The sequence below is a fragment of the Penaeus monodon genome, chromosome 17, assembly GCF_015228065.2.
Source record: "Penaeus monodon isolate SGIC_2016 chromosome 17, NSTDA_Pmon_1, whole genome shotgun sequence".
Taxonomy (NCBI): Eukaryota; Metazoa; Arthropoda; class Malacostraca; order Decapoda; family Penaeidae; genus Penaeus; species Penaeus monodon.
The window spans coordinates 31,945,803-31,963,185 of record NC_051402.1 but is presented as its reverse complement, the minus strand read 5'-3'; the positions used below and the strand labels follow the sequence as shown (position 1 = coordinate 31,963,185).

The window sequence follows — 17,383 nt, the reverse complement described above, 5'->3', positions numbered from 1 at the left end:
ATATATATATTCTAAGGAAGTCTATTGAAGAAAATAATAGCAATTTCATGTGGATGCTTCAGTTAATGTTTACAGAAGGGTGCAGTGGCTTTCAAAAAGGAGCTCTTTCTCATAATTGTACTGGCTGTGTTCCTGTGTTGCTGGAATCGTTTTCCAAGGCATGGTGGTAATGACATTCAGGCGACAAAATCATGTGTCAGATATAAATATATAGGGTGTTTGTGCCTAAACTTTCGTGCTGATTTTGCCGTTCCTTTTCAGATATTACTCAGTTTTAGAAGCTCTTTCACAGCTTCCACCCTAAAGTGTAAGATTTAAGGGTAATTATTTTATTTCAAACGGCCATTCAACTTTGCAGCTATTATTTTTAGTTTCACTTATTTGCATTGTGATATGTGTTAGTCTGTAATTATTTTTCTATTGGAAATGATATACGGGAAAGTGTTTGTAATTGTTTATGAAGTGACCACATCCCTATTGCTGCATCTTTGGGTACCCACAAACATCACTGATTGACCAAATCCATCCTGACGTGGGGCCATCACCCCCAGACCCTCATCCACTCGGTGCAGCATTTCTGACAACCCATTTTCTTCATTTCTGATGGTCTTTACCTGCACAAAATATTTCAAGTATTTGTGAGTGTAGGTTTTCCCTCTCTTTTGAGTATCATATTTTTTTTTTTCTTTTGTTAGTACAATCAAAATGTAAAGTATACCAGAGTATTATGTGTTGCAGAACTTTTATTATTTTTAACTTGAGGAGGAAATACTATAGATGAAAAGTGTCTTATTTTTTTATTGTTCTGTCCATTACAGGCAAGGCTTACCATATGACTATGTGAAACTGAAACTATACTGAATTAAGTTGGAAAATACAACCCAGTGGAATAATCTGGCATAACATGTGCCACATAACAACCACTCTAACTAAGAGATGTACAGTGCTCCCTTGAAATTCTTTTAAGCTCTGATTTTATTATTAATCTGGTTCAAGTATGCTATATTAAAATGCAACAATTCATCTATAAGATACAAATCAGAAGACTATTTGATCAAAAGAAAGGTGCTACAATACCAAGGATACCGAGATGGATGGTGACAGGGACCACTTGGTTCTCATTAATCATGTCCATGATGGTGCATGATTATTCTAGTTGTTTGCAGTAGTTATGATAAACCACTTGCTATGCTGTGATATTCCTTGTATTTTGCTGTTGAATTATTGGTCGAAAAACCTTTGTAAATAAAGGTAAACCTGAAAAGAACTAAGTGAAGTTAGCATGGTATATGTAGAATGAGTGATGGTTATGGTTATTACAGTGTTCATTATAAAGCATTTGTTTGAATAAATTGTTCCATTGGATAGTATTTTGCATCTGATTTGTTTCACTTAAGTGATGTATGCTTGAAGAAGCTTGGGAATAATATAACAGCTGAAAGAGAGAGTTGGCGTATCAAGAGTAAATATTCTGAGTTAGGAGCAGAATATCTTTATATGAAGTCATATAGTGTAAAATCCTGCAGGCACCAAAGGCCCACAATTTTAAATGCTACTTTCTTGTCAAGTGGTTCAGTGACCTCTGCACTGGCAGAAGCCAGTGTACTTCTCCCACATATTTTCTAGCAAGGTTCGTTATTTGAAGAGAAATTACCAGGAAGGTCTATAAACTCTGTCTAGTCAGTATATAATGTGATTGGTTGAGGTTTGCTGGCTTTTTCCCAGAACTTCCATAGGTGTGAAGGCAGTTCTGTTCAGTGTCTGAATGCATAAGATGTGAATACATAAATATGCATTCAGAATTGCATAAGATGTGAATGCATAAATATGCATTTAGAAATGCATAAGATGTGAATGCATAAATATGCATTCAGACAGTGACCAGAACTGCCATTTACTGCACTAATTTGGTAGATGCTTAGAAAGCACCTATGCATCCCCTGGCCTTATGCTGATCTGCACTCCAGCATAGGCCAACACCCCTACTGATTTATTGTCAGTTTCTAGTAGATTTTGATCAAAGACAACCAACATAAGTATGAGACAAAGTGCTTAATTTTGAAAGCTGCTGCATGTCTACATGAGGATGTATGGTATGTGAACTTTCTGTTCAAAACCACATAGAGCATTAGCACATGATTGATGCTTGAGCTCAGGCAAAAAAAACTAACCATCAACTAGATCAGCAATACTCAGCCAAGAATAATGCTACATGACCCATGTTCATTGTGACAAATGCAGAGAAGGTATGAATGAGAATAGACATCTTTACACTACAAGAGATGTATTTGATTAGTTTCAATTATGTCTGTTATACCATGTATTTCTTATGTAGATATAGTAAAAATTGGTCAAATACATCTGTTGTAGTGTGAAGATATTAATTCTCATTTATACCTTTTCTGAGTAAAGCTGTGCCACTGGGGTAAAATTATATATGTGGGGGATCTTACTACATAGCCATGCAGTGTAACTTACACTTCATGCACAAGTAGCAAAATGGGTGAACTATTTGACTCAGTGGATCATTGAGTTTCCCTGATCAAGTGGACTGTAAGTGTATTTTCTTTGTCTTGATAAAGGAAGAGTTAAAAATCACTGAATTGTCCTCAGTGGCTTGATAGATTTTTGCAAGATTTTGATTTTGTTCATGATTTTTTGTCATTAGAATCACAGATGATGTTTCATCAGTAATCTTTACTTAGACTATTTTTCTATCAGTGTAAATTTTTACATATATTAGTGTATCATATGTATAATTTACGGTGACTGTCCTAGGTGAATTGAGTTGGGAGTACCAAAATTAAGGTAGTGCTTCTTTTCAATATTACACATCTAAAAAAGTACCCATACCAGTGTTGGTGCCCACCCTATTATCAGGGGCCATTTCGAGGAGTAATAGGAGTTTCTATGGAATTCATATCGAACAGATTGCAAGTAGAACAACAAAGGGAAGTACAAGAAAACACACGAATATGCCGAAGGCCTTTTTGCATTTACTGCTTCATCGGGGCATGATGAAGCAGTAAATGCGAAAAGGCCTTCGGCATATTCGTGTGTTTTCTTGTACTCCCCTTTGTTGTTCTACTTGCAAGGAGTTTCTATGCGTTAATTTTAATGTCAATATATTTAGGCCTATAAGGACAGTAATGAGAGAAATCCATTGATGCCAGTATTGTTAGGGCTATATTTGGTGATGTGGCGAGCATTATGAGTTGTTGAAAAAATTTCAGATTACAGGATAGTGTGAACAGTTTCTCTCTCTCTCTCTCTTTTTTTTTTTCAACGTAGGCCTACAGTGATAATATACATATATGTTGAGGCAAAAAAGTTGATCAAAAAGATGCCTCTAATGAGGAAGTAATAAAAGGGGAAACTGAGCACATTTGGTAAACAAGTCATATCTGATGTCTTCATTTCAGATATGACCCTGGAAGCTGCACCATGCAAAGCATAAGAAGGAAATCTTCTCAGTGGAGCCACCATGCCACCCTCATGCAGTGAGCTGTGGGGCTGCCCGCAGATGTCCCCATGCATTATCCTCGACTGCCTCCTGCCAAACAGCATCATTGTGCCTCTCACCTGCCATAAGGAGATCACCCTTAGCAAACTCAAGGGTGAGTGTTTTAGATAATCTATATATATGATTAATATGACTAATAACTAAATTCATAACCACCTCCCAAGCAAAAACAATAACAATGACTGTCTTACATTTCAGTCGAGGTATGGCAGGAGGCCAAAAAATACCCCCTGTACCGGGTGCTGGGCCAGCCCGAGGAGTATGTACTAGTTGGTGTAACACAGGATGCAGAGCAGGAGGAGTTTTGGGATGAGACCAAACGGCTTTGTGATCTGCGTCTCTTCTCTCCAATCCTCAAGGTGGTGGAGCCACGGGGGAGCAAGGAGGAGAAGGTCCTCAACTATGAAATCAGTTAGTACATGTTGGGAAGTTTGAATCTGTCTGACTTTGTTTTGTTTTGTGGAATGTCTGAAATGATTATAACTGTATCTTCTGTGCTTATCAGTTCATCATTGCTGACGATATTGTGATAATAATATCTTCATAAGTTTACTGATAATACTACTCTCTTTCTTCAAGGCTTGGCCATTGGGCGTTCTGTTCATGATCTAGATGATGCTAAACAGCTGCAGTTGCAGGAGTTTAGGAGGAATATCATAGAGGTAAGAAACTTAGAGTTGGACTTATCCTATTATATAACTTCCCCTTCTAGTTCTTTTTCACATGAAACATAGATCTCATGTATATATTTCTATACATTTGCACCACTAAGGACATACTTATTATTATTTAATGATGCTCTTAAAACCAGTCATAATTACCAACTGCTGCTACTTGGAAGTAATCCTTAATCTGGCTGAGTGCTTGCGAATGGAGACCACTAAAGCTTACTAACCCACTAACGAACAACAACCCCCTCTACAGGTGGTGAGTGAAGCGGTGAAGGTGAGGCAGCAATGTGGCCTTGAGTCATTAGCATGTTACCAACACCCACCTGAGCTGGAACCCACACCACACCTACCTAGGTCCATTGAGAAACACTTAGATGAAGGTACACAGTGTTTTTAATATTTATATGTTTGATTTTTTTTATTGTGTTTATGGATCTGTGGTTTTGTTGATTGAATTGGAGGGTGATTTATGTGTATTGGAGTTTGTATATTAGATGTATATGTATTTGTAAATCTTTAGAATATGACACTAAGAATATTGGTCATATTTATAGACTGTGGAGTGTATGTGATGAGCTTGTATGACCGTCATGGGGTTCGCGGTATGTCATAAACATCACGAAAGTGGTGGAATTTCAAAACTCCGTAAGTTATTTACCATTGTAAAATAGTGCTTTCATAAAGTTGCTGTATCAGAAATTCTATGATGAATTATGGAGGTACATTTTTGGCTAATTAAACTCTCATCTGCAACATCCTAGGTGGTAATTGTTGTAAACAAGCAGGAATAGAAATGAAATGGAACATGTATGTGTTTGATAATTTCAGTAGATTGCAACAGTGTTAATAAACATGAATTATAAAGAAAAAGAAAATGGATGAAGAAAAAATGTTACAGTTTTTAAATGTAAATTTATTTATATTTATTATGATATTTGGCATTTGTGGACAGAGGAGAGTTCCTCTATGAAAAATATTATACTCCTGTAAAAATTAAATGAATGTTGTGTCTCATAAAACTAGGGCTCACTGAAATCTATTATTGATACCAAAGAATATCACGTATATTTCAGTGTTTATAGAGAGCAATTAAGTTGTTATCAACAACCATTTTCCTTTGCAAAGGAATCCTGGAAAGGTTCTAATATTTTCTCACCAGTTAGGTCCTCTCACCCAGTGTTGAACAATGAAGGGAAGTACAAGAAAACACACGAATATGCTGATGCCCTGATGAAGCAGTAAATCTGAAAAGGCCTTCGGCATATTCGTGTGTTTTCTTGTACTTCTCTTCGTTGTTCTACTCGCAATTGTTCGACATGAATTTCACACCCAGTGTCGACCATGTAGCCTCTCATTTTTTACTTAATACACATTACTGCTGCAAAAAAGAATCAAAATGAAAGCAAAGAATCACCTGAATTTTTGAAGGTTTTGCAGATTTTCAGTCAGTCTAGAGTTGAAGTAAAACCTTAAGAATTATTATAAGGAATTAAAGAATGTTGTAAGAAACTATGACAGATATGAGCCTCTTGAGGATGTGTTTGAATTGCTGTTATAAAAAAGTGTGATTGCATTAATTTTTGGAAAGCATCATGAGTAGATAGTGTTAAGGTATTCTTTCATTATGTCAAACTAAAAAGGGATACAGAGTCATTTAATGGTCACATTTTCTAATTTGTAATAGTACTTTGAAAGTTGTATTTAGTTCCCAAGAAATAATCCTTTTACACAAAGTTTGAGGAAATTTTAACTGTAGTGTTTTGTTTCTGAGAATTGCCACTAAATCAATTTCACCTCCCCAAGGCTACCTGACAGTGACAGTGTGGAGAGGGACCTCAGAGTCGACAAGTGTGCGTATCACATGGGACACCTACCCTGACGGTATCATAGCCGAGGCACTCACACGTCTGGCCCCGGCACCAGACATGCTGGGCTCCCTCACCACCTCACAGCAATCCTCTAGACATGCGCTCAAGATTTGCGGCACAAATGAGTACCTCCTGGCTAGTCGTCCCATCACCCAGTACAAGGTAATGATTAGATTTCTATTATTGTTATTGTTATCATTCTTCTTCATATTTGTTTATTTATTTTATATTGTTCATTTATTTGTCAAAATATCTGGGAATTTCACTTTACAGGTGTTATTATTATCAGTTTTATTATTATTATTTATTTATATATTTTATTTTCATCTATTTTTCTTTTCTTAATATCCAGAAACTTCACTCTGTTGTTTCAGTGGTTTGCTCATTTTTTTGCATTTTTTTTTATAAATATATATTCAGATTTTTTAAATTTATATCTTCCCCCTCAAGACTGTCCGTGTGTGGCTGTCCAGAGGCAAGACACCGCAGCTGTCCATGGTGTCCCGTGGAGAGCTGTATGCTTCACTCACCAAGTTCGACTTTGTCCTGCCTACTTATGTGAGGACACCTGGAAATATGCCCAACACTGCACCTGCATCACCCTTGTCCCTCTGGCATCCCAGTATGGATGGGAGGCTCAAGGTACACATCCTCTGGGCATCATATGTCAATGTCAAGGAGGCACACAAGGTCAGTTATAAGATGAGTTGTGTTTTTCTTCTTCTTCTTCTTCTTCTATTTTACATAAGATTTCCAGTATGGTGTTTGATGTATTTCTCTTATGATGGGATGTTATAGATGTTCTTGTGAATGTTAAGGTAAGGGAATGACATCTGATGCATATTTGTTTAGATTCCAGTAATCTAATGTTTTAGATACTGGCTATAATAGGTAAGAGCTGATTCATATTTATTTTTTCAATATATTCATACTCTGGCTGATGAAAATAAGTTTCTCAAAAGCATCTTTATGAGAATTATGGACTTCACAAACCTGGGACAGTATTCATGAATGGTCATCAAATTTTCTTTGGCAGATTTAAGGACTGTCCTAAAAACAGTCTTTGACTCTAAGATTGCCATAGACTTTGTAACTTTGTCTAAAGATTGTCCATAGTGACTTTGTCTCTGACTTGAACAGTTGCCACATTTCAATATTAATACTTATTTAGGACTAATATTTACATTTTAGAAAACCATATGATTATAATCCAATGTAATATTGAAATAAAATTACTAATGCATTAAATCTCAAGTATATTATATATTTATTACCTTTTATATGTTTAAATGGCACCCTCTACATTGGCATGTTGCAGTATTTTACTTACCTAGGAGAAAACTGCAGTAAACATGAAGGAAATGGCTCAATGAATGTGACAATAAGTAAAAATGTGGCATGAATCTTCAACAATTGTAAAATCACATGATTGTTATTGGCATTTCATAAGGACAATTTAAAGATAGTCTTTGCCTGTCTTTAAATTCGGCTGAGTCATAGACAAAAATCGGGTGTCAAAGACCTTTTCGCAAAGAGTCAAAGACTTTTCTTCTGTCAAGGACCGTTTGTGAATACCACCCCAAGTCTTCTCTTTAAAAAGGGAGAAAATGAAAATGAAGGAAACAAGATAAGATTAATGAAAATATATTTAAAAAAATTATTACTTCCTTTTGGTACTGCAGATATACGTGCAATCGGGCATTTTCCATGGGGATGAGCAGCTGTGCACAGTGCGGGAGACACAGCATGTGCCAGGCAGCAGCCCCAACTGGGAGGAGTGGCTGCAGTTTGAGCTTCCCATCCAGGAGATCCCAAGAGGAGCACGTCTCTGTCTCTCCATCTGCTCCAAACGGAAGCAGACTGACAAGAAGAAGAAGAAGGAGAAAATGGTGTGTAGGGTATTAGGGCTTTATTTTCTGTTTTTGTTTGTTTGTTTGTTTGCCATTTTATTTTGTTTGTCACAAAATCACCAACATCTGCAGATAATCATCAGGAGAAGCAACCTTATTTGATCTATCTCATCCTAATGCAAACTTTATCTTTTATCTCCCATCCTTATAGCAGGAACACTGTATGCTGGCCTGGGGTAACATCAATCTCTTCGACTTCCGCAGTCAACTGGTCCACAACCGGGTATCAATTGCAATGCTACCACCACCCAGAGGTTTTGAGGCACTTTTGAACCCCCTTGGTGCAACAGGTCAGTTGACTGGAGTTTGTGAGTGCTGTTTTTTTATTATGACTTTATGTTGTGTTTGTGGTGAAGAGGTATTGTAGAATGATGATGATTATCATTTTTTTTCCCCCCCCATATTTCTGCCTACAGGTCAGACTTTGGCCAATGACACAACGTGCCTTGAGGTGGAGTTTGAGAGGCGCTTTAACCAGCAAGTAACCTTTCCTGACACACAGCAGATGGAGGACTATGCTCGCTACATTATTAAGCTAGAACGAAAACCAAAGGACCAGGTAAATATTATTTTCTGTTGTTTGGGTGAAGAGTGGATATTATGATTCATATTGTTTCTGTATTTAGCAACTGTATGTTTTATGAAAGTAATTCCTTCTTCAAAATAAACTTGGTATGCATATAAAATTTCCTATTCCTGTATTTTACTTGTATGCATTTTAAACCACATACTCATTCTGATAGGGCCAGGAGGACAGCCAAGATGACTTAGAGAAAATCAAGGAAATTGCTGCACGTGACTCTCTGAGTGAACTGAGTGAGCAAGACAAGGAGCTCCTCTGGTCCAGAAGGAGACTGTGCCTCTCAGTGCCTGACTCACTGCCTAGGCTCCTAGATGCTGTCAGATGGTCTTCTCGCGACCATGTCAGCCAGGTGAGATGAGCACGGTATTGGTCTGTGTACTAGTACATATGTGTGGGAGTGTGTGCATGTGCATTTGTAGATTTGATATCCATGGTTCTATAAGGTGGAATTCCAGCATTTAGGATTTGTTCAAGTTTATTTTGAGAAAATATATTTTATCACATCATACACAGTTGGAGAGAGAACTCCAATGTCCCACTGTTGAAGAGAAAACAATTTGTTTTTCATGTGCTATTACTATTTTATTCATTATTTTTCATTCTTTTAACTCCTGGTATTTTATTATCCAGCTTTACTTACTGATGAAGGAGTGGCCACTGGTATCTCCTGAAGTGGCCCTTGAATTGCTACAGTGTAAATACGTTGACCCGACTGTCCGCAAGCATGCAGTTAAGTCTCTCGACAAGGGCCTTCCAGATGAGAGGCTCTCACAGGTAACTCACTTTTATTCGTCTCATATCCTGATTGGTGTTGATACCATTACCTGCTTATTTATCTGTTAATAGTATTATGATTGTTACTGTTGTCTAATGTTAATCAATTTTATATGTCAGTTACTGTTATATAAGTATTGATTATTATTTATCATTTTATTTAGATTTTTACTTTTGTTCTTTTATTTGTTTTAATTTTAAAACCATGTTGTTGGCATCAATCCAACTCTATAGACAAGAATAATGCACATGAATTGAATGATTAATAGAAATGAAATAATGAAGTTGAAACTATCAGTATCTCTAAAAAAATTGATTTTATTTCTTCGATTTTTTCCAGTATTTGTTACAACTAGTCCAGATTCTGAAGAACGAATCCTACTTAGATTCCTCCCTTCTCCGATATTTACTAAGGAAAGCACTGACAAACTCCAAAATTGGACAGATTTTTTTCTGGCAGCTGAAGTAAGGGATAAGTTAAAGTATCTTAGGCTTAGTAATGCGCATTAAATGCACATATTTTCAACTTTTGAACTAGACTGTAAAACCTGTCATTTAGACAAAATGATAGATGTAGGAAAAAAGAAAAAAGGAAAATAGAAGAAAAATAGGGTTTCCCTTATAAAAATGGCTGGCTTTGGTAAAGAAAGTACTAAGGCATAATTTGAAGTTGAGGTTACAGACCATGATTGTGATTTAGATTTACATTTTTACTAAATACAGTGATGAGGTACACTGAATTGGTTCATAGTGAAGACAGCTGGTGACAGATTCAAAATTTAGTGCTAATTGGAGTGCATTACCTACAATTTCCCCCAATTTCCTTTGCAGATCTGACATCAACTTCTGGCCCTGCTCCCTTCATGCCCTGGCAGTCTTGGAGGCTTACTGCCGCGGTCTGGGTCCTAGTCTGAAGGCGGTCACACGGCAAGTGGAGGTGGTTGACAAGCTGACTCGGCTTGGGGAGGCTATCAAGGACAGGTCTGACACCAATAGGGTAAGTTGTGAAAAAACAGTTCCAAGTTCACATTCAAAATGGCATTTCATGTCTGCTATGCTGAGGCATGTACAGTGCTTTGCATGCAGCCCGCCACTGAGTGAAAAGTAAGAGCATGGGAAACATACACTTAACTAGCTCTTTATATTTTGGCTACAGTTTATATGGATTTTAAGGCAATGAAGCTAAAAGGAGATCATCTTTCTCCTTGCTTTTGATTGCATGGTCACTTTAATGCATTACCAATTTTTAAAGAAAGGTTGCCTAAATGAATAGGACCACTGAAACACAGATGACTGGGCATGGTTAAAGATCTTAAGTTTTTTCTCTATGGGTTTTGTTAGTAGTTATTCTTGAAAGTAGTAAATACATTTGTCTTAATTTATAGTTATTTATATTAAACTATAAATTTATACCAATACAAATGATAAAGCATAAATATCCTACAAAAGCTCTTTACCTACCCTGGCAGGAGAAGACCCGGTTCCTGAGGGAACAGCTAGCAGAACCTGACTACTCCTCCACCCTCCAACATCTTACCTCCCCCCTCCACCCCAGCCACTCCCTAGGGCGCCTGAGGATCTCAGAATGCAAGGTCCTAGACTCAGCCCGTCGCCCTTTTTGCCTGGTGTGGGACAATCCTGATCCAATGGCCCCTCACTACTGGCTGTCCCATGCCATCATCTTCAAGAGTGGGGATGGTAGGTGGTTCTTCATATTTTGTATTTGCGTGTCAGCATCTCTGTTACTCTGTGTATATGTGCATATATGCATGAGTGGTTTAATATGAAAAAAAGAAACTAAATAAAATTTCTGCTTTCAGCCTTTTAATAGACTTACAAAAAATAAAATGTAAAGCCAGTCTTTTTCCCCCCAAAAAAATAAATAAATAAATAAAAAATGTATTATTGATTTTTTTCCTCTTCCTTTCTCACAATCTATGAACATCAATATCCCAACAACTGATTAAAGAGATTCCAACCCTGGCAGATTTGAGGCAGGACATGCTCACCCTGCAGGCCATTGGTATTATGTCGCATCTGTGGAACATGGAGGGGCTTGACCTTGGCATGACCCCTTACTCCTGCCTGAGCACGGGCAAACAGGTGGGCCTCATCGAGATGGTGCGTAATGCCAAGACAGTCTACAGCATTCAGCGAAGTTCTAAGCTGGGGGCCATCCAGGTGGACTCTTCACAGCTCTTCAAGTGGATCCGAGACAAGAACAAGGGGCTCAGGTGAGACAGAAGGGACATGGATGTTGGAGGTGGTAGAGAGTTAGTAGGAAGGGAAGGATGTGGAAAAGGTAGAGGCAGAAGATGGGGGTAAAATGAGATTAGATAATAGGTTTTGATAGAGGTAGAAACAAGATTAAGAGGAGGAGGCTAGGGAGAAGGAGAGCTAGTCTTGGCATAAAAGGAAAGAAGTGATATTTTTTGATAAAGAAATCCGCAATCCTCAGATTCTCAAAATAACAATATCCTGTCTCCCCAAACAGGCTTGACCAAGCCATTGACAACTTCACACGTTCCTGTGCTGGGTACTGTGTGGCCACGTTTGTCTTAGGCATTGGGGACAGACATCCAGACAACATCATGGTCAATCAGGATGGCCAGGTAGGTTTTAGTCTTAGTTACCTTGAACATATAGGCAGTATTTAACATATTTTTACCGGTAAGGAATTTATAATGTTAACTGCTTTATTTGTGCATGGAACTTCTGACAGAGATGATGGCTATGTTATTAAATCTGTTATTGAAGGAATATTAAGTATTCAAGTATTGATCCATGTTAAGTATTTATTTATGTTACCATTATATCAAAGAAAGTTTGTTTGTGTATTGTTCTTGATAACTGGTTTGATACCATAGTAAAATGATAATGATAACTACATAAGAACCGTTACTTTTAGAGAAGTCCCCCAAAATAAATTGTACCAATACTACATGCAAGTTCCCCACAATTATTTTTTGTACCATTCCCATTTGTAAGATGATCAAAATAAAAAGATAAAGGAAAGCAAAGAAGAATGGAAAACTTGCCAATCTGAATATCCATCCACAATTTCTGTACCATTTATGCCTGTAAGATTGCTTTGAAAGAAGAGAAAAGAATCAATAAATAGATAAATAAATATCAGTCTGACTCACCATATCCACCAACAGATTTTCCACATTGACTTTGGCCACATCTTGGGGAACTTCAAGAAGAAGTTTGGCATCAACCGGGAACGAGTACCATTTGTCCTGACCCAAGACTTCCTGCGCGTGATTGCCAAGGGAGAAGAGAACCCAAAGGAGAGTCAGGAGTTCCAGAGGTGTGGATGCTTTGCAGATTTTATTATTGTTATTGTTATAGTTGTTTTTCTTGATCTTTTTTGTCCTTTTAGATAGAATATCTTCTAAGTAGATCTCTGTTTATTAACTTTGTTTTTTCTTCAACAGGTTCCAGGTGCTGTGTGGAAAGGCATATCTAGCACTGCGTAAACACTATCGCCTCATTGTAAACCTCTTCATGTTGCTGCTGCCTGCAGGAATGTCTGAGCTACAAGTATGTGAGATGTGTTTTCTGTTGTATGTGTGTTGTATAGCGGTTACATATTTGTTTAGAGTTGCATTGTGCATGTATGGATATATGAAAGTTTTGCATTATTTTAACCCTTTGCCAATGGGTGGCATGTACGTACATGCCATGGCATGGCTGGACTATCTGCCAAGGGCATGTATGTACATGCCATGGTGTATGTATGGACATGCATATGATTTTTTTTTTTTGTTACAATCACGGCAAAATATTATTTTTCTGCCACTGAAAATGTGAGTAAGTCGTTTTTAACACTTTCTCATTTTTACTATAAAAAAGAAACAAAAAAAAACAACAACAACAACAACCAACCAACAAACCTACGATTTCAACTCCATGATGCCACACACTGCTTATTTTATACAGACTATAGAGCAAATAATGATCAACTATGGAGTCTATATAACAACAAAAATATCCTTCAGTCTTGATTTATCAGGAAATATGGTAAGTAGAGACTAGAAAATAATGATAACTGAAAAGACAACATATGCTCGTAGTATTGCGAAGAAGCAGCAAGGGATGCTGTTATTTGGCATGGGTGGTCGTGCATGCTAGGGCAATGATATAAGCCCCCGGCAGCGGGGCCCGGGCTGCTATGAATACTACCCATCGGGAAAGGGTTAATGAAGTGATAAAAAATTGGTTTTCAAAATTTACTTTGTATATAGTTCCCTTATTTTATCGTTTCTTTTGTATAATTTTTCTTCTTTATCTTCATCATCATCTAAATCTCAATCTTTATAGGTATCAGTATCATTTAACATTATCATCCTCATCCTCATCATCATCATCATCATCATCATCATCATCATCATCATCATCATCATCATCATCATCATCATCATCATCATCATCATCATCATCATCATCATCAACATCAACATCAACATCAATGTTACTATTGTAGTATTATATATTTTATTACTACTACTACTACTACTACTACTACTACTACTACTACTACTACTACTACTACTACTACTACTACTACTACTACTACTACTACTACTACTACTACTGCTGTTACTGTTACTGTTACTGTTACTGTTACTGTTACTGTTACTGTTACTGTTACTGTTACTGTTACTGTTACTACTACTATTACTACTTCTGTTACTGCTACTGCTACTATTGCTACTACTACTGTTATTGTTACTGTTACTATTTCTATTACTATTACTTTTATAGTAATAGTAAAATGATTTAGGAATGGAAATGCATTGGGAAAAAAAAATTCTGTTAATAAGGAAAACAATAATTAGATGTGGGGATAACAAAGCATTTTTAATAACTTTTTTCTTTCCATCATAGAGCCAGGATGAGGTTGCCTACCTGCGTAAGACGCTGGCTGTGGAGGCCACAGAAGAGGAAGCCCTTCAGTACTTCCAGAACCAGTTCAGTGAGGCATATGATGGTGCCTGGACCACCAAAATAGACTGGTTCTTCCATTATGTCAAGCACAGGTAGACCAGTCTGCTCAACCACTCTCCCCACACCTTTTTCCTTCTCCCATCCAACTTCCCCAACCCTCTTTACTGGCCTTGTGATGAGGAAGTTTGCTTCACCGACAACTTGACAGGCAAGATTTTTTTTTTTGTCATTTTGCTACCTGTGTTTGAAGCTGCAATGAGAAGAATGTCAGCAACCCCACTTTGACGGTGTCTCACTGTGGACCTTTGAGCTTACCAAATATGTAGTAATTAGAGTTTTATTTTTTAAACTTGATTCACAGTGTAAATTTTTCTTTTCTTTTCTCTTTTGCACATGTACATATATATTTTTTTATGGACTGGGTAGGTTTACCCTTATTGCATTTAGTCCTTTTTATTTTATGTTCTCATTCTTTCTCCTCTCATAATTTAAGTATCAAGAGTCATTTCAAGTAAGACATGACTATAAAAAAGAAAAATTATCAGCATGTAATATGTAAACAAATCCAGTGCTCTTCTTGCACTTGTCACTATGACTGTTTTATTTAAGAAAACTCTGACAGCAGTCTAGCCATCTCTCTCGACTGCAGCCTAAGTGAACCTAATATCTATTTTGTAAAAGAAAAATAGTAGATATTAAAAGTCTCTGGTTGACCCAGTGAAGAAAAGAGATGAGAGAGAGCTTAGATCTACTCACTACTAATGAAGGCAGGTCAGATAGCTGTAGATTTCAGGTTGTAAGCTTGAAGTGATGCTTGTTTCTTCTATTATCATTTCTTTTTTATATGAACAGAAAGGGTCCTGTTTTTTATGAGGAAATAATTCTTATAGAACTTATGAATTTCATTTAAGAGGATCTTATTCATATGTAGATAACATTCCACAATTTTTGTTCCCCATTGTAGATGTGTTAGTGTCTGTCTTTTTGTTTGTTAATTTCTCTGTTAGTAAGGAATAAAAGCAAAAATGGTTAGAAACTTCTTATAGGGATGATTGTTCAGATTCATGAATGATTTTTGTCTAGTAGATTGGGAAATGACTGTATTTTCACTTCACAATTTGAGCTGTTCTTCTTGAGGAAAGCAGGTTGACTCACTGATCCATCCTTCTTCTGCCTGCTCTTTCTATCTATATCTATGTCATATTCTGTCTGTCTCTCATTCTCGTACTCACTCGCTCTCTTATTCCAGGTGTAGGCTTGCTGTCCCACCTCCTACTTTCCTCACTAGTGTTTACCTCCCCCTTTCCACGCCATTCTTACCCCGCCCTCTCTCCACTTCATTCTCTCTCCTGTAGTATATAGCAAGTGGTGCTGTAATGTGTACTCTGTGGTGTGATTGGTTCTCTTCTGCTTTACTCCTTGCCATCTTGTCCTCTTTGGCTTTTGTGGAAAAAAATGGAGGATGAAATGATTTAAAAAAGGCAGGGGAAAATCTCTTCTAAAGATTTGATGATTACGAAGAATTTTTTTGGATCTTTTTTCATTGTAAAAGGAAGATGCTTTAGGAAAAAGAATGTGGTTTTGGGGCCTTAAATCGGATGCCCAATTTTCTTGTTATTCTCTTTTGCATTGATTTCATCTGTTTCATCGAATAGCTTTAATTTTAAGACGAAAAAAAGCAAGCATTTGAAAAAAAAAAGGAATCAAATTGTGGCCTTACTATATTGTTTTTTTTCTTTTCTAAATTTTAAAGATTAAAATTAAAACCTATTTTTTTTTGGAAGATGAATTCATGCATTTTTTTGGCTAAATGTGAGTTTGCTTTTTAATTTCCATTTTCCAAAAATTAGTATATATGGACTAAAAAAAAAAAGCTAGGTTTTCTTAGAATCTCCGTATTAGTGATAACAAGGTGATTTAAAGAATGAAAAGAATGAAAAATGTGTTTTCATTCAGGAAAATTAAGACTTAAATCTTTAGGCAGTTAAAAAAGTAAAAACCTTGAATTTAACTATAACCTTTCACCCTTGCTCTTATCTTATTTTTTTTCATTCCTTTACCTTTTTCTTTGACTATTATGTGGTTGTGCACCCCTATTCTGGTTTTTTTGTGATCATTATTTTTAACTTTAAAAATATGGAAACTAAAAAGGGTTTGTGATTATTTTTTTTTTGAAAATTACTTCTTCAAACTTCTTAAGCGGATTCTAGGTGTCTTGATTTTCCAAAAGTTATTCTAAGACCTGAGTGTCAAATTTTTTTCTCATACTTTTTTTTAAAACATAACTGTTTTATGTGAAAATTGGGTTGTGTTGTTTTAACAATTTTGTATTTTTTTTCTCCCACAGACTTTGTACAACGTCCTTGTAACAAACTTGATAAAATAAAAAATTTTTTTAAAAGTGATAAAGTGCCTGTATGGCTTTAAACCCTTTTATGAAATAAAAAAATAAAAAGAAAAAAAATCAAAACAAAAAAAAAGTAATGAGATTTTTATTTCTTGGCTGATTTGGGAAAAGTTCATTGGCATTTTTCCCCAATGAATCAAAAAAGGGTTGTGGGGACGGCGGAATGATTTTGTGCCTTTAGAAAAAGTTGATCCCCTTTAAAAATTTGGGTAGGCCGTTGTACTTAAAATTACATTCAAAAAATTAATATTTGTTATCATCAATTTTTTTGACTATTTTTTATGAAATTTTTGTAATTTTGAAAAATTTTTCCGGGTGTACCTCTTAGAACCTGTTTTCCCCCCCCTTTTTCCTTGTCTTTTTTAGTTTTTCTCTCTCTATTTCTTTTCCACATTTAGTTTTCCCTTTCCCTTTGGCCCACTCCTTCCCTCTTCTCAAACAACTACTGCATTCTACTAAAACACCAGAGGAAGAAGACCTTGTTTTTGCAAAAATTTTTTCCTTTCTTTGTATTAAAACACTGTACTTATCCATAATAAAATCATAGCTGCATGATATATTGCAAAGGTGAATGAAAATGTACATGATAAAAGAAAAGCAAAAATGTAAAGGATCAGATGATAACTACTTTGTTGAAAAATTTAAACAGAGAATATGCTTGCATGAAAGAAATAAAAATGAGCTTTATAAATTA

General features: G+C 36.3%; 1 protein-coding gene across 1 annotated transcript in view; it reads left to right on the top strand.

Annotated features, from left to right (window-relative positions):
- The window catches only part of LOC119583660 (phosphatidylinositol 4,5-bisphosphate 3-kinase catalytic subunit alpha isoform-like), a 16,179-nt gene extending 442 nt beyond the window's left edge, over positions 1–15,737 (top strand). Inside the window, exons 2-20 of the mRNA XM_037932253.1 lie at positions 3,423–3,617; positions 3,722–3,934; positions 4,103–4,185; positions 4,448–4,574; positions 5,998–6,224; positions 6,513–6,752; positions 7,745–7,951; positions 8,124–8,262; positions 8,389–8,531; positions 8,716–8,904; positions 9,186–9,329; positions 9,670–9,794; positions 10,161–10,326; positions 10,799–11,027; positions 11,317–11,563; positions 11,824–11,941; positions 12,491–12,642; positions 12,770–12,875; positions 14,223–15,737. Coding sequence (XP_037788181.1) covers positions 3,485–3,617; positions 3,722–3,934; positions 4,103–4,185; positions 4,448–4,574; positions 5,998–6,224; positions 6,513–6,752; positions 7,745–7,951; positions 8,124–8,262; positions 8,389–8,531; positions 8,716–8,904; positions 9,186–9,329; positions 9,670–9,794; positions 10,161–10,326; positions 10,799–11,027; positions 11,317–11,563; positions 11,824–11,941; positions 12,491–12,642; positions 12,770–12,875; positions 14,223–14,378 — 3,144 coding nt within the window. The 5' untranslated portion in view covers positions 3,423–3,484 and the 3' untranslated portion in view covers positions 14,379–15,737. The remainder of the gene's footprint in view (positions 1–3,422; positions 3,618–3,721; positions 3,935–4,102; positions 4,186–4,447; positions 4,575–5,997; positions 6,225–6,512; positions 6,753–7,744; positions 7,952–8,123; positions 8,263–8,388; positions 8,532–8,715; positions 8,905–9,185; positions 9,330–9,669; positions 9,795–10,160; positions 10,327–10,798; positions 11,028–11,316; positions 11,564–11,823; positions 11,942–12,490; positions 12,643–12,769; positions 12,876–14,222) is intronic.
- Positions 15,738–17,383: the final 1,646 nt, after the last annotated feature.